We start from the raw sequence: 25,253 nt of genomic DNA, 5'->3' as shown, positions 1-25,253 counted from the left end.
GCGAAACCACCGACACACAGCGCCGCTGGTTCTAAAGACCCTCGTCTGGGAAGAAACCGCCGGGAAAAGAGAAAGGCATTACACTCTTTGAATACACCGCCGCAAATTGCCCGGAAACTCCGAGCCTACACTGTGACAGACCCCATCTCCACCAACCATAAAGCATCAATTCCAGCGTTACTTAGTCTAAGAATTAATAAACCTTTGTAATTATAAATAAAAACTTATTTATTTACCAAAAAATAAAGTATCAAAACCAAAAAAAAAACCTAAAAAAAAAAGAAATAAACAAAACCAAAACAATCCCACGGTTTGTTCATGCGAGGTGTGGCCGTCCGCTTACGGATTTTTCACCCAAGGTCCGTTCAAGACAGGTGTGGCCACCCCCGTTGACATACCGTCGCCATTTTGTTTCTAGCCTTGAGAATACCTTAAGGCGCAAGAAACCTTTACGCTACACCACCCCGCGTGGGAGTGAGAGAGACTCACCCCGACTACGCCGTCGCCATCTTGTTCCTAGCCTTTGCTCAAACCTTAAGGCCCAGGAAGCCCTGCGTTACTCTCACCGCCATTGGAGTGAGAGAGAGCTACGCTAGTGACGCGGTCGCCATCTTGTTCCTAGCCTTTACTCTCACCGCCATTGGAGTGAGAGAGAGCCACGCTAGTGACGCGGTCGCCATCTTGTTCCTAGCCTTTACTCTCACCGCCATTGGAGTGAGAGAGAGCCACGCTAGTGACACGGTCGCCATCTTGTTCCTAGCCTTTGCTCTCACCGCCATTGGAGTGAGAGAGAGCCACGCTAGTGACGCGGTCGCCATCTTGTTTCCCAGACCTTGCTCACACCTTAAGGTCTAGGAAGCCTTACGTTACTCTCACACTCACATTGGAGTAAGAGAGACCAACGCTCGTGATACAGTCGCCATCTTGGTTCTAGCCCTTGCTCGAACCATTAGGCCCAGGACGCCTACCTCCCCGAGGAAATAAAAGGGACCTAACACGGTGAAACAGTTCCTGATTTCACCGTAACGCTCAACAGCCCTTTCTTTCCGCAATCCGTGCACTTCACGGAATACTCAGTCAACCCTATTTTGTACCTCTCGACGTATGCAATCCCGTATCCCTTTTCCCCTACCTTTGACCTTTCACCTCTCCACACAGTGACTGGTATCAAATTGGCGCCCAACGTGGGGCACGAAATAAGTTTTACACTTATAGGTTCTGATGGATGTCAGAACGGATCCACTAACCTGATGTCTCCAACTCCGAAACGAGCTGTCCAACACACCCCTCCTTCTTCTAATACAGAGAAGAGGACATTACGGAACTTAGCTTGCCGAAGGGCTAACGTGTTATTTCACTCGCCGCCTACTATTCAGCGTGTCTCACACCGTGAACATAACCCCGAAATCAGTGCTAGTCGGCACAACACGATAGTGAACGGTTTACAAACCTTAACCAACACGGAACACCCTGGTTTCGACTCATTGTCAGAATCAAGATCTGAACTTTTAAATAGTTCTTCATCAGCAACATTAGTTCCACCTACTGTACAACTACAGACTCCCCTAAGGGGGGACGTTGAACAAACGAGCCCACCTCTGATCTCTGTAACCACTTCCGGGAGTGATACCTTAAACCCGGTGGCGCCCAACAACACTATTGCTCACCCCACCACTATGGAGAATACAAATAATACTACTGGCTCCCCAGGAACTTCAAGGGGGGGAGGCCAACGTTCATCGAATGATCTTTTGAATTCTCTTATTGTCACCGCCCCTCCGGCATCAGAATCTTCGGGTAGTTCCTCTAGTGAACAAACCCCTACGCCTGCTTTTCCGTTAGCAATGCCTTCTAACCTTTCGTTCAATGACTGGTTGAGCCTGATCCGCGCTTTCCAATCACCAGCGCCCCCTTTTCCCGAATTTAACGGACTAGACCACGAGGACCCGCAAAAGTTCATTGAATCTTGCGAACGCTATTTTCAGGCGGCACGAACAGAAAATGACCAACGCACACAACTCGTAGGTAAAGGCCTCCGGGGTGATTCGCAAAAATGGTGGGCACTTTATAAAAACCTTTCCTTTACCTGGGAGGGTTTCCAGGAGCATTTTCTAAATAAATATTCTGGGCCTACTGTTGTTATGCGACTCCAAGCCTCTTTATACTCTCAAAGGCAGGGAGACAAAGAACCAGTCGCTGTTTTCCTGCAACAAAAATATCTGTTAGCACAACGGCTCAATACAACTTTCTCTGCAGTCGAACTAACAAATCTTTTGTTGGAATCCCTGAAACCGACCCTTCGTCGTCTGGTTCGCCCCACCAATCCTCGGTCTTTTCCAGAACTTTTGGAAAGTGCAATTAAGGCCGAGCAAGACGAAGCAGATTGTGCCCCTCGTAAACCAGCACCATCTAAAGAAGAACCTCAACGTAAAGCTGGACCTGAGGTACCACAATCTAAGCCCCAACGTTTACCCGCTTGCCACTACTGTCCCGAATTTCATTATCATCGAGACTGCCCCGTGTATCAAGCACAAAGAAAACAAAATCTTCCGGAAAACTGGAGAGCTCCGGCGGCCGCGAGTCCCTCAGCGCCCGTCGAACAAATATCCCAGTCCTAAGTGCAATATATTCACTTTCGCAGGATCTACCACGAACTCGGGTACAAATTGGTAGACGAGAAATTGTGGCGGAAATAGATTCCTGTGCCTCTCACAACTTCGTGAGGTTAGCCATCCTTACCGCTCACGAACGTTCCCTCCTCAAACCTGGCCCAACACAGGCTAAGTTAGCCGCAAATGGCGCCACTGTAAACTTACATGGATCTATAAACCTTTCCCCTCAAATCGGGGATCAATGTTATCCAGGAACCTTTTTAGCTTGTAGTGATTTGCGCGCTGACCTCGTGCTAGGTAGAGCTTGGCTTAAAGATCACGATGTCCATCACGAGCATAGGGCTGATTGTCTCTATTTAGGGAAAGAAAATCGAAGGCAAATCTATCTGACACCTCTGCCAGTATCATTATCCGGACCTTCAGAACCCTTACCTTTCGATTTGTCCTCCATTCCTGATGAATATAAAGAACGTTTTCAACAGATACTTAAGTTGTACGAAGCAATTTTCTATAAAGGGGGACCCCTTCGCCAAACTCTGGCAGCATCGCACGAAATTAGGATAGCCAATCCTCGACCTTTCCGAGCAGCACCCAGGCGTTATTCAGAACCAAAGAAGAAATTCATTGACTCCGAAACCCGGGAAATGCTCGCTCAAAACGTTATAGAACCGGTTACTACAGACTATAGTGCAGCTATAGTAGTAGTACCCAAACCTGGAGGGGGATACCGTCTTTGTCTTGATTATCGCCCAGTAAACGATCAAACCGAAGACGCACCGCAAAGTTTACCCCGAATTCATGAAATTCTAAAACATATAGGAACTTCAAAAATATTCTCCACTTTAGATTTTAAAAGTGGCTACTGGCAAATTCCCATGGCCCCTGAATCCAAAAAATACACTGCCTTCTCAACGCCCGATGGAGGCCAATACCAATTTCGGGTAATGCCGTTTGGGCTCAAGAACGCACCCGGCACCTTCCAAAATTTAATGCGCAAGGTCCTAGCTTCATTTTGGGGTGAGTTCTGTATCGCTTACCTTGACGATATTATCATATTCTCAGATACTTGGAAGAATCATCTGAGACATGTAGCTCTAGTCCTTGAGAGAATCCTCACTTTTGGGCTTACATGCACCCCCGCCAAATGTCGTTTCGGACAGGGAAGCTTACCGTATTTAGGACACGTAGTCACGGCCGATGGTAATACAGCACAAACACGTCACATCGATGCCATACAAAATGCTACCCCTCCAACAAACCGAAAGAAACTAGCATCATTTCTAGGAACCTGTAATTGGTTAATGGAATATGTCCCACGTTATGCAGATTTAACTGCGCCCCTCACTAACCTACTGTCACCAAAACGTGTTTATAAATGGACACAAGAACATCAGACTGCGTTTGAAGCCGTCAAAATGGCGTTCAAGCAACCTCAAGTACTGAGTCGACCGGACCCAAACCTTGTGTTTATTTTGCAAGTAGAAAACAGTAATATTGGAATGGGAGCTGTCCTTTTCCAAGAAACCCTAGCAGGAGAGCGAAGAATAATTTCATATTCAAGCGCTAAATTTAGTCCTACAGAGACTCGCTACCCTGTTGATGAGCAAAGTTGTTTAACAATTGTTTGGGCTTTTAAAAAATATCGACCATATCTTGAAGATCGTCCTTTCATTCTACGGACAGATAAAAAAGCACTTACTTGGTTAAACCAATCAAAAACTTCTAGACCAAAGTTAACTCGTTGGCACATTCTTCTCGGGGAATTCAATTATTCACTCGAACATACTCCAAAGAAAAATAGCGAGTTACCAAATGCCCTCTCTACCGATCCTGACCCTCTTGGAGACGTGCCAGGAGACGCTGATCTGGATAGAATGCTATACCCACAGAAAAATGCTTTAGAGGTACCCACAATCAATGCCATCTACGCACCTACGCTACAGGAGGAGATTGCTGACTCTCAACAAGCAGATCCACTTATCAGTCGACAAATGGGTGAGTGGCTAACAATCCAACAAAATGGACCAATTAACGATCGAGAACGAGCTTTTTACGAGGGAAACCGACTAGATGGAAGTGGTTTTTGGAAACGTTGCCCCAGCAATGGGCACTGGCAATTACGGGTTCCAGTCGCCCTAAAACAGCGAGTAGTATGGGAATATCACGACGTTCCTCTAGCCGGACACCCTGGAGTAGAAGAGACTACCCGCAGCATAAAGGAATACTTTTTCTGGCCTAACATGAGCAGGGAAATACGGCGCTATATCTCAAAATGCCACCTCTGTCTTTGCTCGAAGCCCATACACCACCGTGTAGTCGCAGGTCAAAAGCCAAGAAAACCCCATTCTGCATGGGAAACTGTTGCCCTAGACCTTATGGGACCTTATCCTCTAACTACCCGAGGAAACCGATTCATCCTCGTAGTAACGGATTTGTTTACCCGTTGGGTGGAGGCATTCCCTATACGTAATTCAAACGCTTCCACCATTATTAAAATTCTTGAAGACGAGGTCTTTTCTAGATTCGGATACCCGCATCGGATACTAAGTGATAATGGTCCACAATTCCGTAGTAACCTCTGGGCCGAAGCTGGAAAAAATTGGACTTGTACACTATGGACAACCCCTGAGTATCACCCGCAAGCTAATCCAACTGAACGTCGAAATCAAGAGGTCAAGAAGGGTTTACGACTCCGTCTGCACGACGGAAATCAACGAGTTTGGGACCAACAACTCCCCAAACTACTTTTTGGACTACGTCGACGCAGAAACGCCGCTACTGGAGTTACACCTGCACATTTAGTTTTTGGACGAGAAATCAGACGACCAGGAGAATGGCAGTTACAGTATGGTTCTGCACCAGAACAACAAACACCAGTACAACAACGAGAAGCAGCCGCATATAAACATCAAACACAGTATCAAAAGAGATACGCTGGCGTTAACACCGAACCACCGTTCAAAGTAGGAGACCTAGTGTACGCTAAAAATACTCGCCTTTCCAACGCAGCGGAACGTTATAACGCCAGATTAGCCCCAACTCGAACTGGACCTTACCCAGTCCAGGAAATCGTGTCACCAGGCGTCCTCTGGATTCAGAAGGAGGACGGACCTCATAAAGTCTACTCTTCCGAGTTAATACTAGCTCCAAGTCCACACCAACAAACTATATTTTCCGCTCCAACCAAAGAAAAGTCCGATGGAAGGTCGACAGATCCTAAAGGAATGGCAAATAATCCGGACGGATTACTAGTTGATGAGGCTGAACAAGCCCAAGCCACAACCCTTTTAGACCATTCGATAGCCGCGAATCCTAGCTCCACGGTCTGCGACTGCGAGTCGTCACCCTCACTCCAGTCTCGACATAGACCTACCTCTACGTCGACCGACGTAAGGTTAAGCAACAACGAGATAGGAAACAACCGCTGCAGCCCCTCCGATGAGGCGGCAAACACCGACAACAATTCCTTGGATAAGGAAAATATTTCGTCGCCTGCAACTGAACAAGTTCAGGTAACTGTCACACAACCAAACATCGGCCAATCAGCAAACTCCAAAGATCTACATGATAACGTCAGCGGACGCTATCCTCATCGCCAGCGAAACACGGTCACCTACCGAGATGCACGACCGTACACGAAACGCCGGTAAAACAATCTTTTAGCAACAGTATATCCTGAAAAAGGAATCACCATGTAAACATATTAACATAATCGTTTTTTTTATTAGTAATATTATTTTTATTTTTTTTTGTAATCTCTCTGCGAGACCAATGTTTTCCCAAAGGGGGGATTTGATACCGTACCGTTATAGGTAGTACGAGGGATGCATGAGTTAGCGGGACTAAACTTTTCATACAGAAAGTATAGGCCTGCTTACTACTCATACTTCCCTGTCTTTGGCAGAACCATTGGCCACGCACGTATATTAATCGCCATTTTCTTTCCACGCGCCTCCTTTCACTTCCTTCCTTTCTCCAATCAATGCACAGCAAACGCTTTCTACTTCCTTCCGCTTTCTCTCATTCGTTTACTTACTCCCGCCGTGCGGCCCATTTCTTTTCCCCCACGCACGGTTACTCTCGGCGTCCCCACTACTAGCGTAGTGGGCCTCTCTTTCTCGCCGGTCACTTCTTCGTCTTTTAACTTCCCTCATACTTTTCCGCGTGGTTTTTTATATTATAAAAAGTAAATAAAATAAAATAATTTTTATATAATTTATATAAGAAAATTAAGATAGATATATACGTGTATATGTATGGCATGTGTGAAAGAACGTACGTAGTGTGTTTTTTTTGGTATATATATATATATATAAAATTATATTTTGTTATTTTATATATTATTATCTATATAAATATTTAATAATCTATATTAAAGTTATTAGGTTAAGACAAATTTACAGAGAAATAGCGCCGATTGTAACAAGTATCTCATCCTTCCTGCCATTTTTTACTTCCGACGAACTCCTACTTTATAGTCTAGGCGTTCTTCTCAGAGCGAATAGCCTATCCGAACATTTTCCCTTTCTCTCCGCTTTTCCGACCCCCAACAAAGATGCACGGACCCCAAGCGTCCTATTCTCCAAGACACTTCCTCACGCATCCTGTTTCCTGGATACTTGTCACCGCGTAATATTTGTTTAAAACGTCGATTTTGTTAATGTAAACTTATAATTTTTATCGTAAGTATTTTTTATAAAAAATTGTAACTCTTTTAGTTTTTAATTTTTACACTACGAGCGCTATCTTAAAAATATCTGTAGTATTAATTCTCCCGCAATCGAGATGCGCTCATGCGGAGATAAAAGCGTGGGTGCGAGACCACCCATCGTCAGTTGTAATACACTAGCACTCGTTGTATGACTTCTCGATCTTACTTTTCAAGTCCTTGCAAATAAAGAATTTTCTTTAAACGTCCAAGGCGAGTTACTTTTTGCTTACTCTCTGTCTCGCTACAGCGAGTAAGTTTTCTTTGTCACTAACTTTTTGCTTTCTTTCAGCCCGTCAACCTTTGCCGCGGTTCGCCCGTGTGAAAAGACGACGGCCATCTTGGAAAACGGTTTCCTTGGCAACGACACGCGAGTACACTGTGCCGCTGGGAACTTTTCTCGGGCCGGGAGTAAAATCCTGAAGCACCCCGGTGAATAATCCCCGTTGGAACAGAACGAGCGTCCTGTTAGTCAGGAAACTCCCTCTGCCCATCATTAATAATGTATATGTCCATAGATGAAACCAGCCACATTACCCCAGAAGAGTGAAAGGAAACGAGCACGGGATAAGGAACGCGCTCGTAAACGCAGGGAGGACGCACGGGCCATTGTGCGAGAATTTAGGCGCGAACACGCTTTCCCGCCATTGCCCCGAGTACCACGACCTTTGGCCTACTCTACACCAGCCAACTACGAACCTGCCAATTTAGCGCCGCCACTCTTGCCACCGGCCTGCTACCAACCAACCCCTCGAGACAACCTCATCTTTCAGACCAAGGTGGACGAGAATAACAATAATCCTCCGAAGAAGACGTTGCCTGAGGATCAACTTTTCCCTGCTCAAAGAGATGCGTGCTTCCAAAACCTCGATGACACCGCCACCTTACTAGCAGCTTTTGACGCCATATACGAGGCACCTTTAATTGAAACTGAGACCTCTGTGGAGGATTTCTTGGAATTACATCCTAGTCCCATCCTGGTGGAAGAAATTGCCCAACATGCGCCATCTCCAATACACGCAACAACCCCCACCACCGTCTCATCTCTTGAATGGCGTCTAATACCCTTGTGGAAGGGTCCTGCTGCGAAACCACCGACACACAGCGCCGCTGGTTCTAAAGACCCTCGTCTGGGAAGAAACCGCCGGGAAAAGAGAAAGGCATTACACTCTTTGAATACACCGCCGCAAATTGCCCGGAAACTCCGAGCCTACACTGTGACAGACCCCATCTCCACCAACCATAAAGCATCAATTCCAGCGTTACTTAGTCTAAGAATTAATAAACCTTTGTAATTATAAATAAAAACTTATTTATTTACCAAAAAATAAAGTATCAAAACCAAAAAAAAAACCTAAAAAAAAAAGAAATAAACAAAACCAAAACAATCCCACGGTTTGTTCATGCGAGGTGTGGCCGTCCGCTTACGGATTTTTCACCCAAGGTCCGTTCAAGACAGGTGTGGCCACCCCCGTTGACATACCGTCGCCATTTTGTTTCTAGCCTTGAGAATACCTTAAGGCGCAAGAAACCTTTACGCTACACCACCCCGCGTGGGAGTGAGAGAGACTCACCCCGACTACGCCGTCGCCATCTTGTTCCTAGCCTTTGCTCAAACCTTAAGGCCCAGGAAGCCCTGCGTTACTCTCACCGCCATTGGAGTGAGAGAGAGCTACGCTAGTGACGCGGTCGCCATCTTGTTCCTAGCCTTTACTCTCACCGCCATTGGAGTGAGAGAGAGCCACGCTAGTGACGCGGTCGCCATCTTGTTCCTAGCCTTTACTCTCACCGCCATTGGAGTGAGAGAGAGCCACGCTAGTGACACGGTCGCCATCTTGTTCCTAGCCTTTGCTCTCACCGCCATTGGAGTGAGAGAGAGCCACGCTAGTGACGCGGTCGCCATCTTGTTTCCCAGACCTTGCTCACACCTTAAGGTCTAGGAAGCCTTACGTTACTCTCACACTCACATTGGAGTAAGAGAGACCAACGCTCGTGATACAGTCGCCATCTTGGTTCTAGCCCTTGCTCGAACCATTAGGCCCAGGACGCCTACCTCCCCGAGGAAATAAAAGGGACCTAACACGGTGAAACAGTTCCTGATTTCACCGTAACGCTCAACAGCCCTTTCTTTCCGCAATCCGTGCACTTCACGGAATACTCAGTCAACCCTATTTTGTACCTCTCGACGTATGCAATCCCGTATCCCTTTTCCCCTACCTTTGACCTTTCACCTCTCCACACAGTGACTGGTATCAAATTCTCAAATACGATTACAAACAATTTTCACATAACGAAAAATTAATCTTCTGTAAAATCAACAATAAGAAAATATTATCTCCTTTTTAAATCTAAATTAGTAAAAAAAAATCAAAAAACATTAAGTTCAGAGTAATATTATAATATTAATATCAGAGCAAAATATTTGTTTGAAATAAATTTTTTTTTTTTTGATTCAAATAAAAATAGAAATCAAAAATTTCTTTGGCACTCAGAAAAAAGTTTGGTTCGAATACAATTATTTATTCATTACAAACAAAATTTGTTTAATTCAAATAAATATTTTATTTTATCTAAAAAAACGTTTGATTTATTTTAATAAATTTTTCGAATGAAGAAAGAATTTGATTGAAGCAAATAAAATTTTCATTGATTTCAACACAGAAAATTAAAAGACATTAAAATAAGCTGCAATGCTTATTATTTTAATCCAATTTTGCTTATTTTAATACCAAAATGGATTAAAATAAGCAAAATTGGATTAAAATAATAAGCGTTGCAGCTTATTTTAATGCCTTTTAATTTTCTTAACTAAAAATTTGGTTAACAATGCATTTATTTTGGTTGATTCAATTTTTTATATTGCATGAAAGCAACTTTTTAATTATGTATTTAGAAATGAATTTTTATTTTTTAAAAATTACTAATTTTTTATTAATAGAGCCACTATTATTAAATTAGTTATCTTTGACTAATTCAGACTTAGAAAGTCAATAATCATAACTGCGCTCTAATGTTTTATGAATAATCAGCAAAATCCACTGAATATAACCGCTGAGATTTATTGAGATCCGATTCAGCGAAATTGTGCATACTAAATAGAATTAGTAATGATTACCATTTCATCGATATATATATATACATATTAGAGAGTACAAAATTTAAATAAAAAATAAATTAATATAATGTTACTCAAATTGTCGAAAAATGTATAAAATAATACACAATTTTCTTGCACATAAAAATATAAAAATCCAGAAAATAGTGAAAATTAATTTTTCAATTTCGAATATCTAGTTTAAATGCATATAATATTTTATATATTTTTTTTAATAAACAAAATAGATATTTATACAACTCTAATTTTCTAAAAAAAAAAAATAAAATAAATTTAACTCTGTTATTAAACATGAATCATCAAAAGTTTCGCTTGAAAAATAATTCAATAAAAAAGGGGCGAGTTTCTAATGAAATATATAGCATCAACTTATAATTAAAGTAGAAATGTTGATGGGAATAATTTCATTTTGCGTCAGAATCTAATTACTATTACGTTATATATACATATAATATAGTTATGACGTTTGCGCAAGTAGAAACATTTTCAGCGTTATTTGCTTCAAAGAGCTTAACCATTTACCAAAATTACTATTTAACATGCAAATAAAATTTCTAACAAGAGTAAATAACATTTTAGCTAACTATTTCCATAGTATATTTAACATATTTCCTAAAATGAATTATTTCAATTAATTTATTAAACAATTTTCTCGTCAAATAAATTTACTCAGAACCTACGAATATCTATTCACATTACAAATTTTAAAACAAATCTTTTTTTTTTTTTTGAAACTATTAAAAAAAAAATTTACCCAAAACAATATTTTAAAGATTTTTCTTTTTTGAAACAAAAATTATTTATAAAAATTACCAACATTTCAAGAATAATAAACTTGTTACAAACAATTACTGAGAAATCGAAAAAGAATTATATATTCTAATTTTAAGAATATTTTCTTAGCGCCTATTTAAAAATATATGACATGCATTTTATTCTTAAATTTAGAATATAATATTCTTAAAATAAGAAACAATTCTTAAATTAAGAATTTTTTTTCTTTTGTCTGTAGAATATTTCTTAATTTTTTATATTTTATGAATATGATATTCTAACTTTATGAATGGAAATATTCTTGAATTTAGAATATAATTTATTCAGTGATATAAAAACAAAATAACGTCGCACTATATATAATATAATTTTGCAAAAATTTGATATGACTTTTAAAAGATGCGATTTTGTATAACTATATATATATATATATAGCATTGGAATATTACCGTTGTTTTTTCCGTCATTTTTTTACTCCCTTCCCCCCTCCCTCTGGAATGAATGTGAGAGGAAGAGTGGGTGCGGTGCAGAAAGAAGCATCCCAAAGGAATGTCGTCGGCCCTGAGTGACAGAGAAGGAAAGAAAGGGCCGTGAAAGTTGGCGCGCGACTGCGAGGGAATGAGAATAAATGTATAAGAGCGAAGAAGGGGTGTGTGGGGGGAAAGGGGAGAAAAATTTGCGGGTAGACTATGTGAAGGTGAGTTCCAAAGACTCTCGCATATTTGTCCACTCTAGAAATTCTTCTTTTCAATTTAATCTGCGTGTATGTGCGAAAATTAACCTTGATTTACAAATAGGGACACACATTTCTTTTTTTTTTTTCTTTTTAATTATTTTCAGTTTTTGCAAATCTGCAATTTCTATGCTCTCTAAATCTGAATTAGTAAAAATGTTTACTAATTAGTAAAATTTTACTAATTCAGATGCAAAAAGTGAGTCACTAATTCAAATTAGTAAACATTTTTACTAATTCAGATTTAGAGAGTGGATATTATTAATATATGTTATATATTTTGTATTCAGACTCTTGTTTATAAAAAAAAAATTTATAAAAAATAAATAATAAAATAAATAAATTTTTTTTTAAATATTTACTCACCCAATGGAAGCACTTGAATTGTATTAACGTACCTGCAACATAACAAAAAATATATTAATTATAAATTATAAATTGTGGTATAATAATTATAATGATTATTAAATATTTTAACATAACATCAAAATTTGATAGTTCGAAAATGAGGATTATAATAATTTTTCATGGAGCCATTAGGTCAAACAGTACTTCAATTAATCAATCTTCAAAAATTTCTTCAAATAATAATTAATAGATATACATATTATTAATAAAATCAAGATATTATTTGTTGAATGAATTATCAGTTTAAAATCTGTTCCATAAAAGAAAAAAAGAAGACGTGACAATGTTGAATATAAAAATCAGATATTTTCAGTCATATAGTTATGCGGCTTTGCTAAACTCGGGAATCAGTTTACATCTTTTATTTCTGATGGTTCCATTTTGCTTATGCATATAGAGCCAGAGAGAGAGAGAGAGAGAGAGAGAGAGAGCAATTTCCAAGTGAATTGCAATATTTACGATCGAGACCGTTGGATCTGGCTTTTATTAATATCCTGGATACACCAAGTGTCGCCAAGCGTCGTTGTCGTTTGTGCCGGACGTTTAGTGACGTTCACACAATTTTGGCAACAAGAGTTAACTGTGAATTTATGAAACCTTTTTGGCGAGGAAATGCAATATCGATCGTTACCAATTTAATAATATACTTTTGTCACCGAAATCAAAATTTAGCAAAAAAAACATTTTTTTTCCGAATAGTTTTATCTGAATCAAAAATGCATAATTGCATATGTTTCGGTATCTAAATAAAAAAGAACAACCTTTGTTTCAAATCAGAAGTAAAATTCAAATTGACATTTCTATTTCAATCAAGAAACCTAAAAGCAATCAAGAGCGAGACTTTCGTTTTGTTCGCGAAAACCGAATCAGATTTATAGATATACAATTGTCATTTTGTTTTCAATTTGAAATTGATTTCCGTTTTGATTCTAAATTAGAAACGCAAATTGTAATTTTATATACCTATATATATATATATATATTAAAACGAAACAAAAGTTAAACTTCCATTAAAAAATATATATCTGTCATATACTTTATACAATGCCATACACACATATGATCCAAAATTGAGGAATCATCAACCGCATTTATTGTCCTTGCATATGTTCAAGTTTCGGTTTTCATATTAACAATAAAATTGAATTTCAAATATAGAAATTAATTCGCGCAACTGCTTTTTAGTGGTAAACGAAAAAAAAAAAATGACAATGATAACATCACTTTCTTTTGAACTAGGCATAACATCAGACAAGTGGAGTAATTCTTTGAATAACCAAATTGGTATATTTGAGACACATGACATAACCGGATGACATCAGGTGTTTTTTCACTCATGTATATAAATTCAAATTAAGGGGAGAGGACAACTAATCAAGAATGTACAAGGGTTGATCAACGAGAGAATGTGTGGCTATATGGTGTGCCTGAATACAACGTGTGTCACTTAAATTTTGGTCATGTACTTTATTAACGGATATCGATCAAAGATATCCGGTACCACATACACACCGTTACTACTTGACCGCTTGGCCGTATTCCCGCCCTTGTCATGTCGCAACCCTGGCCGTGTCTATATTTAGAGAACCAAGAGTCGACGTCCAGGGTTTATAATATATAAACCACACACACATATATATATATATAGGACAATTTACTACATATACGTGCCAAGAAACCTGGGTGCATTGGACAAAGATTTGCGCCCACGCTTTTTACATTAGAACTCTATTCTCATATTGCTAATTCTCCCTGCGTCTGATGCCAAACACACAGAAAGCACACTTTTAAAATCTATTATTTCACACAATTTGTGAATTTCATTTCTCGCAAATTTTACAAAACCCACTTTCAGAATGCCTGAAATATTTATGTGACAATGTGCGAAAATTTTGGCGCCCCGTTGTTTTAATACATCTATACTATTATTTATATATATATATATACATACAAAACTTCCAGACTACGTTCAAAATAAGAAAGTGGATTTTAAATTGAAACATTTACTATTTAAAAATCAAATTGAAACACAAAAATAGAGACGTCAAAATATGCAAAAACTATATTATTTAAAAAAAAAATTATTATTTATTCTATTATTCAACTTGTTACAAATACTTCTTTATATGTCACAGTAAATAAACTGTTTGTTAATGGGTGTGACCTAAACTAAGATGTCCATTACAGGGCGTGTTTCATCTCATAAATTATTTAATAGTGGGCGTCACCTGAACAATACAGCTAACAATGGGCGGTAATAAAACATTATTTGGTTACTAAAAAAGGCGTGGTCAAACACTACTTACTTAATTACTGATTTCACGATGGTAAATTAATCAGTAAGAAGTGAAATCAATTATCTAAAATGCAAATCAATAATAAAAATAGGCGTGGCTTGATTTTAATTAAAAAAAAATTTGCAAGTGAAAACAAATTATTCAAAAAGGCGCCAAACTTATTTTTCCGCTTATAGAGATTCAATTTTAAAAAAATTAGCCCAAAGGAATTAGTTTAAAAAAAAGGTTTTTACCTAAAATCGGAGGTATTCAATTCAGAAGAATGTCACATCAACTAAGCTATATAGGTTTAGACCGAATTAGCTCACAATTTCATTAATTTTCGTCTCTTCTGCTAATATAGGGCGTGGCTCAACTAAAAGGGCGTGGCCAACAATATTAGCTAAAAATAGGCGTGGTTTGAACGATTTAGCTAAAAAGGGGCGTGTCTAACTGGGAAGGGCGTAAAATAATCAAATTAGTTCCATTAGGGCGTGTTTTCAAACAAATCAATAAAAAGAATTAAAATTTCAAATGTTTTTTCGTTTACCCTATCAAAAATTGACTATTGAAACAGTATCGCACCATTAGTCAATTTTTGATAGAAACGTTAGTCAATGGAAAATTATTACAACAAAATTAGCAACATTCTGCTTTAAAAACGTATAATAATTATTTAATAATAGGTTGTGGTTTATGTTTGACTTGAACTATAATAATATTTACTAAAACTATAAAGAAAATCATTTAATATAATGATTTTCAATTAAATAATTGTGTAAATGTAGTAAGTCATTTCAAAAAAATTATCTAAAAAAAGATATTACATTTATCAGAAGAAATAGTGAAGAAAAAAAAAATATATATATATATATAAAGCTGATTATAAATTGTGATTATGAATAATAAATACAGTAGGAAATTTACATGAAAAGCTAACTTTATCTTGAATTTCAAACTAACAGAGCCAGTGCAAAGACTTTTGCTAATCATGAACTTCCTTGGCCCCTATTTCACGTCCTCGAGAGCTGTAAATACAAAACACACACACACACACACATATTACATGCATTCAATATTTATCCATGCTTGTGTTTTTTTTCTGTCGACAATATCGCTTGAGTCTCGATTATTAAGTAATATTTTCAACAAGTTTCATTAAAAAAAAAAAAAACTCACAAAATAAAGAAACAAAAATTAGGTACTTTTTAAAATTATATAATATACAAACAGAAAAATTACAACAGTAAAATTTATAAATTGGCAAAAATTAGAAATGTAAACTAATGAAATGATTTAAATAATATATATATATATATATATATATATATATATATAATCGAATCACAAATGATCTCTCAGCTTTACATCTATTCCTAACAGATAAGGTTAAAGGTCTCCGGCCATAATTCACCATCAACTATTTTCGTTTAGAATACATTTTACTTGAATGAAATTGAATAGAAAGCAATCTTAAAAAAGATCGTAAAATAAATAGAAAACTCGATGATTGTTTCCTGATACAAAATAAAATATCTCTCGTTTATTTTTTTTTTCCAAACCGAAACAATACAAATGAAGAAGAATGTTAGAATTTTTTTTCGTTTTCGTGTCAAGAAGATGCATTTTTTAAGTACATCGTTAAACCCAACAAATACATAGATTTATTGAGAAAGAGAGAGAGAGAAACTGTTGAAAGGATAGGGTAACCTTGATCTTAGTTTGTGTATTTATCCGTGAACCTAGTCGGGAAACTTCAACTTCGTGCTTGTCGCGCGCGCGAGGTCAGAAAGCCAGGCAGAAACAGGTAAGAAATGCATAGAAATATATATATATATATATATATATATATATATATATATATATATATATATGATACGTGTGACGTGTGACTGCGGGGCATTTGCAATTTTCTCAAACTACTGCGGTAGTAGTTGTAGTAGTAGTAGTACGACGATGACGAGAAAGTTCACGTCACACTAAGGTAAAAGAGCAAAAACATATTCAACCCCTCTAACACACCGTGACCTTTATGCTATATATACATATATATATAGAATCCCTGGCACGAAAGAGCATCGACGTTGTATAGGTACGTGCACTATCGATCACGTGAGAAAAGACAGATATATAATATGAATCGCATGTTCAATTCGCTTTCTTGGTTTTCCCATTAATCGTGTGCCAAGAAACGTGATTTTACACACTTCAATTTTTTTTCTACTTTTCTCATCACAGAAAAAACTTGGACTCATTTTTGTTGCAACTCATTTTCTTTTGGGTATCGAAATGAGTATGGGACAAACTTTATGTTATTCAAAATGATATTGGCTGGAATTTCAGATTTCTAAGTTGGCATCATAAGCAGAGTAATTTTGTATTTCAATTATTGTTTCTAATATTTCAACAACACCTGAAAGATTATTTTGACCACTACGAATATTTAGAAGTTTTTAAATAAAAATTATTTATTATTATTTACGTAGATAATAATTAATTTCATAAGTTTTTAAATTTACCGCTATTATTTAAGTTGGCAGTACCGTTCCTGTTGTCAAAACACATGTTTTCATTTTTCTAACCTAAAAACATATTTCCTTTATTATTTTATTACGCGATTACAAGCAATTTTTAATCAAATATATTAAGTCTAGCGTGTTATTTACTTCTTTGTAATTATTATATTTCATGTTTTTGTGCAAAATTATTCGTTATTTCACAATATTTTTCCATTTTTCTTTTTCTCAAAATGAAACTTGCCTGTTTCATTTTGATACTTTTACCTTAGAACTCGAAATGAGACAACCAGTTTCATTTTTGTTGCGAATCAAATTGAGTATAGAATCTATACTCAATTTGAATTCAGGTTTTTTCTGTGATTACAAAATTCAAAATTCCTAATGATTTTTAATTTCAGGCAGTAATTAGTATAAAAAAATTTTTCATAGGAACGCTCCACAAGAGAAAAAGCTTACGACAGAAAATTTTAGGTTATGTTTAGTGTGATAGTCTCAAGGCATTGTGTGGACTCAAAACCTTTTTAAAATTTTTTTTTGATATTATTGGTCTCATAAAAAATAATTGTCGACGCCAACTTAATAAAGGTTTTTTTTTTTTAATTAAGTAAAATCAAAATTAGTTTTTATTGAAGTTTTTGAATCTAATGAAATCTTAATTTTCAAATTAAAGTTCAAGTCTAAATATCTGAACTGAAACACGTTTTCAAATGATTGATTATAGAACATATATAGGCATTGTCATTTCTCGTTGTCGATGTGATCAATATATAAAGCAAAAAGAAAAAAAATCATGTAAAATTGTTGCTAGATTCTATATTTAAACTAGTGATGAATGGAAGTCAATTTCGTTTGTCACTCAAAATAATTGAAGCTATATTGGAGAAAAACTGTTAGCCGTCAGAGTGGCATGCGCTTATATATATATATATACAAGTTCGAGTTCAGCTCTTTTTCCAAGACCCAGTAGTACACGATCATATTGTATACTGCAAACTGTATACAAAGAGGAAAGAGAGAGAGAAAGAGAGAAAAAACGAAAATCACTGACATTTACTATGGGTCAAATGATTCGAAAAGATCTGCATTTGATGGAGATCGAATCGCGATCATTTTGACGTTAAAGAAATTGTAGAAGCTTTAGATACACGCCTACGCAGTTGAGATCAATAATATGCAAGCTTACCTACTCCCTTGTTCGATTCACACTCATACATTCTAATGTAAAGAGGAATATATATATACAAAAGACCGGTTCCTATATCATCGAGCAATAGTTAAGTTACAGGTATGCATATAAGCACAGGTTCGTGGCCAAAGCAAAATGATATAAAGTGACCAGTTACATGGTCCACACTTTATTTTTCTTACATAGTTACATGGCACACGTAATTACACACACTTCAGTGTACTTGATCGAGCAAATTGACAGTGAAAGGCATACAGTCCCATTTGATTTTCTACAACAGGATATCTTTCATTTTATCAAATGCTTATTATTATTATTTATTGTAAATCATTCGGAAAGAAATTGAAATTTTAAAACTAAACACTTTATAAATGTAGCTCAATTTTGCCACCTATTTTCTAAAAATCAATAAATGACAGAAATCATTTGGGTAATACCTATTTGAATCGGTTGGTAGCACAAAGCCTATTCTTTCGAAATTCACTTTTTGTTGAAAATTTTTCTTTTAATGAAGCCCAACAATCTGGTAAAATAATATACAGCTTACTGCCCAGTGGAAAAGGCACGATTGGCTGAATATTGGTCCAATATTATTATTCTATAATTTTTTTAATTTTAATTCTTTATACTTACAGTTTTTCCTTCATGAAATTTGAATTTCGTTAATTTTCCAACTATCCGCCAGATGGCAGTGTTTTTCTCTCTCATAAACAACATCAATCGGTTAGGGTATAAGTATCCGCGATATGTAAAGAATCTTCACATATCTCTTTTATTCAGCTGATAATTGTTAATGCCTACACTGAGAAAAGTTAAACACAGATTTCGTACTAAACACACGTTCAGATAGTGTACATAACCTTTAGAGCAACATCGGTTCTAAATATTGAGTCTTGGCAATTTCTCACTGGGTGAATTTATAAAATGCATAGTCAAATTTTTGATTAATAATTTGATCTAAAACAAAATTTGGATTTTGAAATTATTCCATGACCGTTCCTGTTTAAAATTCTTATAACAACGTCAGTCTTCGTGTAAATGACTTTCACCAACCATAATTTCAATAAACTTCGAGTTGTAAAATTATTAAATACTTGTTACCACTGAAACTTTTTATTCTCCACTAAATTAACTCCTATCATATATATATATATATATATATAGTCCTTCTATGTTCTCCGAAGAAACTGGTTTTACATATACTTAAAAGTAACACGTCACTGTAAACTCAAGTTGAAATAAAACTGCAATACAACCTTATTTCTGATTAAAATTTATACTATCGTAAAAGTTCATCTAGTGCAACGTAATTGTTGACTTAGAGTCTACCAGATAATAAATTACAATCTAAAGTAGGAAAATTTAGTGCAATAGAATGAATGCGTCTATATACAACTTAAATAACATCGACATCTTAAAGACAGAAGAAAATTTTTTTTTACTCTCCCTTGAAATATATATAAATTTTTCTTGACTATAAATTTTCAATAATGAATTTAAATTCACGATGCATGTCAATTTTGAAAATTACAAGTTCAGTAAATATATACAGTTTATATACTTTTTTAACTGCACAAAGTGTAATTGAAAATCACACCCGTGTAGAAATTTAAATCCGGCCATCGTAAGGTTCGGATAAGGTAGCCTTATCATTACTAGGGATCGTGTTAGGAAAACTAATGCGGACCCTATACTTTTTGTCCCGCTGCAAGTCGTCCGTTCCCTATTAAGGTTTCTGGTCAGGAAATCCTATTTATACCCTAGATGGGACCGTATTAGGGCCCTTTAATATTTTAATACTGCAGTAAAAAATAAAATTTAGGTTTAGAAATAAAAAGAATGATTAGAAATTTAACAGACTTTGATTTATATTATTTACATAAAATAAGAACATTTTTTCTAAATTATTACATAACATATTTTACAGTCATGGAGCATATTTTTTTTAACTTTATAACATATTTTCAGTTGAATAATTTTCGTCTTCCTCACAATCACTGCTCGATGATTTTAATTCTTTTAAAGACTGTGCAATCGCTCTTTGTTTTCTTTTTCGAATTCGTTCAATATCACGTTTTCTTTTGTTATTCATATTTAAAATTTTAAAAACCAATTAAAATTTTACTGACGGTAAAAACAAGAAAATCTTTGAAACTGTTGGCAGTTGATTCAAAGCCATCTTCTGGGGACAGCGTGAATTACACGATAATATAAACCCTCTTATCTCTAAATTTGAATCGGTAATTTTCAATTCACTGGTTGAATCAGTGATTTTTTCCAAATTTATAGATTTTAGGGCACATTCTAGGACCCGATCAGTAACGTAAAAAGGGACCTCATTTTCTTGCCTGACTAACAATTAAGGCAACCTGATAAGGAAATTATAGGGCCCTTTTAAGGCAAAATGGAAAAATGTATTAATAAGGCAACCTTATAGGGACCTTACAGAAGCCGTGATAATAATACGGCTATTGAGGGCAATTTCTACACGGGTAATAATCGATAGATTTTAACTGGACTAATTATTAAAAATTTATGCAACAATTTCAATTATATGCGGTTAAAAACCGGAACGTCTATCGTTACACTGATTAGCTGAGAGAGACAAAGTCAAGGAACTTGATGTAAACTTTCGTCGACAATTTCCTTATATGTTTCCTATTTAGATAGCGGTCAGATATATTAGTGAATTATTGTAATCCACAAAGTTCGATCATCAAGAGATACCTACAAATTATACGTTCGCAAGTATCTCTTATATCGCGCATTATAATATAACGATTCAACAATCACTATGGTTATCTCTGTCGATATGATTCGCAATCCAGCTCTTTGACCACTTAAGTACACACATATACAAACCAAAAATAATATAACATCAATTAATGCAAATTTCTTATTCTCTTTATTAAAATAACACAACCACACAAAAAAAAGTGCCCGGGTTGGATGATCACAGTACCCTATCCCCATGTATTTTGGGCCGCTGAACACGAATCTGGAGTCCGTTTTGCTCCTGCACGTGTACGTTTCTTCCTAACCTCAAAAAACATTTCACATTTTTGGTGGAATACGATTTTTTTAAAATTGATGGATTTACATAAAACTGGATATTTAGGGGTTTTTGAGGTCGCTGATTACGAACTTGAAGTCAGATTTTGAAAATTCAAAATGGCGGATCCAATATACCGGACAAATTTTTTGAAAACCCGCTTGGAAAGATTCCCCGGAAAGTGCCCCCTGGAGGTTCAATCAGAATTCCATCGGAGTTCCAAAGAATTTCCGATGAGATTCCGACGGTATTAGGACTCTAAAAATTTTGAAAAATTTAATCGGAATCCCATCGGAAATTCTTTGAACCTCCTATAGAATTCCGACGGAATTACGTTGGAAGTTCCGGCGAAATTCTGATAAAACCTCCAAGGGGCACTTTCCGGGGAAGCTTTTTAAGTGGGAATCAATGATTTTTTAGAAATTTTTATGGAATTTGTTACTTTAGAGTTTTAGGGGCCGCTCATTACGAATTTCAAGTTAGCTTTTCAAAATTCAAAATAGCTGATCCAATATGTTGGACGAAAAAGTAAAAATCATTCGGATAAACTTGAAAATTTTTACTCGGGGTTTTTGGGGTTGCTGATTAAAAATCTGAAGTCAGTTTTTCAAAATTCAAAATGGCGGATCCAATATGGAGGACAAATTTTTTAATAAATCGTTGGATTTTTATAAAACTTGATACCGAGGGTTTTTTGTGGTCGCTGATTGAGAATTTGAAGTCAGATTTTTATGATTATAAAAATCGGTATCAAGTTTCATAAAAATTCAACGATTTATTAAAAATTCGTCCTCCATATTGGATCCGCCATTCTGAATTTTGAAAAACTAACTTCAGATTCGTAATCAACGACCTCAAAAAACCCCTAAATACACAGTTTCATGTAAAGCCATCAAATTAAAAAAAAAATCGTATACCACACGGAGAAAAATGGAAAAACGAATAAAGTAACTTTTACTACTTTAAAAGTAAAATTGGACCTGTCCGAAGTTTCTGCGCATCTCTGGCAACTTTTACTCGAAAAATAGTAAAATTGACTATTTCTGTAGTAAATTTTACTGTTTCCGTAGTAATTTTTACTATTTCTGAAGTAAATTTTACTATTTTTGGAGTAAAAGTTGCCAGAGATGCGCAGAAACTTCGGACAGGTCCAATTTTACTTTTAAAGTAGTAAAAGTTACTTTTTCTTTTTTTCCGTGCACCAAAAATGTAAAATATTTTTTGAGATTAGGAAGTAACGTACACGTGCAGGAGCAAAACGGACTTCAGATTCGTGTTCAGCGGCCCAAAATACAGGGGGGTTAGGGTACTGTGACCTCGCAACCCGGGCACTTTTTTTTTTTGTGTGACTGTGTAATTATTGGAGCGCGCATGAATCTCTTATAGTTAAAATTTTCACTTTAAAAAAATTTATTGGATATAATTTTTTGTTAGACGAATTATCATTTGAGAGAATTTAGCAGAATTTTCATTCAACAGAATTTGAATTAATTAAAATTTTTATAAATGCTAAAATTTTTAATTCGTCGAATCTTCATTTGTACGAATTTTCATTTGTACAAATAATTTTATTTGATAGAATACTTAAAATGCCGAAATTCCATTTGTCCGAAACTGCAAATTATCGACAAAGATATTTCGGCGCGAATTTTAAAATTATAACCAATAAGAAATAATCCAGAAAATTGTGATTGGTTAATTTTAAAATTAGCGCAGAAAATTTTTTGTTGGGCCAATGAAATCCAGGTTAGGGTCATATTAACAAATTTCTGCACATGTATCATGAATCTGGTCATTAATAATTGATTTACTAGTTTTTGTTTTGTCTTTCCATAAAACTAATTGTAAGTATAAATGTTTGACAAAAAGTAAGAGAGGCAGGGGAGATACGTTGGAGAGTTGAAAATAAATAAATTTTTTATAGAAATGTCTTTGGAGCACGCCACGAAAAGCTTATGTTTACTCTTGCATGACGGTTAGTTATGTGACGGTAACGACTTTTAAGATGATGAAAAATCAGGGTGGCATGCAACACGATGTCAGATGTCGTATAAAAGTAAACGAGTAGAGGAATAAGATGTAACCCGCGAGGGAAAGTAAAAACATGTTGTTTTTTCTTTTTAAATAAAATGTATATTTTAAAAGAAATGGATGACAAAGAGAAGTGATGCGGTATTACTTTTGAAATTTACGACAAGAACATACTAATGTACGATGAGACTCACTGCAACGGTAACTGACTTCCATGCGAGGTCGTAAGTTTATTTATCCTAGAGTATGTGTCTATTTCCGCGCGCGTAATTACAGGACGTTGCGGTGATTTATCGACGCGGTCCCTTCACCACACCAGAAAAACGAAATTCATCATCATCATCATCGTCATTATTAAATGTAAAAAAAATTTCTTACTATTTAACAATAATTTATCATCATAGAGCATGGTATTTGTAATTACCATTATTTGGAACTAGAATTAGCATTTACCTATATGGGGCATTCTATGGGAAATTTTCATTGAAAATTTTTTTTTGTCCGAAACATTTTTTTTCGAAATCTATATGAAAAATAAGGAAATACGTATTTTTGTATTTTTTTATTTGATAAAAAAGAAGGAAGTTATGATTTTTTGAAATTTTACGTCAACGAAGAAAGTGTGTTTTTGGAACATTTTTCAATCTATTGCACTAAGAAATTAAAAATTATGCTATATATGAAATTTGTTCATTTTTTCTCAAATTTTGCAAATATGTGCTCAAAAATAATGTACCTTTAACAGAAGCAACAAAGAAGTTGTAATTAAACGTATAAAGTAAATTATCTCAAAAGAGACACTTTCGACTTTTAATTTTTTTTTTGCATTACAATCCCTGATGATTGAAGAATTTTCCCCCCTATCTGCGAAAGTGGTATTTTTAGTTTTTAAATTACTATTTATAATTTTTTTAGTACGGCTCACAGAATTTAAGCATTTTTTCTACAAATTTAACCTTTTTCCATTAACATTCTTTTGTTTTTTTTTAATTTTCATAAAAACATACTAAAAATTGTTGCGTCAAGCTTAAAAATTGTAAATAGTAATTTAAAAACTAAAAATACCACTTTCGCAGATAGGAGAAAAAACTCTTCAATCATTAGAGATTGTAATGCAAAAAAAAAAAATTAAAAGTCGAAAGTGTCTCTTTTGACAACCCGAGTCGAAATTTAAGATTTGTTCAGAATATAATATAATATATTAACTTATTTATAACTACTTTTAAGATTTACAAACTCTGATTAGAATGTAGTAGGTTTTGGAAGGGTATGTTTAAAGTCTGTTTAGTTATACTACATCGACGAAGGAAATAAACCGAAGTTCGACTTAGAGTCTGACAAGTTCTGACACAGAATCTGAAGTTTGTATTAGGGCCTTACAAGATATTCTTCTTAGTTTTTTCTTCTGTCATTGTATATCTGCGCCTGCGCCATAATATTAGTTTTATACTTAGAAATTTTTCATTGCCTGCTGAACTTAGAATTTTTTGCTATAGGTTTTACTTAGAAAATATACCAATAAAGAAAGAATTTTCTCTTTCTCCGCGGTCACCATCGGGCCCTCCACATCTGGAAGTAATTTGGATGCAGACCTGAGCGCGCCCGGCCTTTCGAAATAGAGATTTAAAGTAATTTTTTTTTCTAAGGGTTTTATGAAACTAGGCATTTTTAAAAACATTGAAAAAATTGAAAAGCGATGTTGCCAAATATGCAGGAATTGTCTCCAGTTGAAAAACCTTGGAAAGAATTCAGTCGCACAACGGTGCTTGTACGGGACACAGCAAAGATTAGTGCAATTGTGTAGTTTTCATTTTTTTAATCTATAAAAACTAAAAGTGT

The 25,253-nt window shown here is 35.6% G+C and overlaps 2 protein-coding genes across 3 annotated transcripts in view; one reads left to right on the top strand and one right to left on the bottom strand.

Annotated features, from left to right (window-relative positions):
* Positions 1–25,253, bottom strand: part of LOC127278012 (ecdysone receptor) — a 231,507-nt gene that overhangs the window by 156,163 nt on the left and 50,091 nt on the right. The window lies entirely within an intron of this gene.
* LOC127277975 (uncharacterized) lies at positions 1,251–6,262 on the top strand. Its single transcript, XM_051299445.1, has 2 exons — positions 1,251–2,594; positions 2,642–6,262. The coding sequence occupies exons 1-2, from the start codon at positions 1,251–1,253 to the stop codon at positions 6,260–6,262; spliced, it is 4,965 nt and encodes a 1,654-aa protein (XP_051155402.1).

This window comes from Leptopilina boulardi, unplaced genomic scaffold, assembly GCF_019393585.1.
Source record: "Leptopilina boulardi isolate dan_hultmark-lab unplaced genomic scaffold, ZJU_Lbou_2.1 LbouV2_193, whole genome shotgun sequence".
Taxonomy (NCBI): Eukaryota; Metazoa; Arthropoda; class Insecta; order Hymenoptera; family Figitidae; genus Leptopilina; species Leptopilina boulardi.
Note: the sequence above shows the minus strand (reverse complement) of the source record. Positions and strands in the feature narration are given on the sequence as shown.

Bases quoted from the DNA above. Each gene is read 5' to 3' on its own strand.
- LOC127277975 (XM_051299445.1), top strand. From the start codon at position 1,251: ATGTCTCCAACTCCGAAACGAGCTGTCCAACACACCCCTCCTTCTTCT. The intron at 2,595-2,641 runs GTCGAACAAATA...TCACTTTCGCAG, and splicing joins CCGCGAGTCCCTCAGCGCCC to GATCTACCACGAACTCGGGT.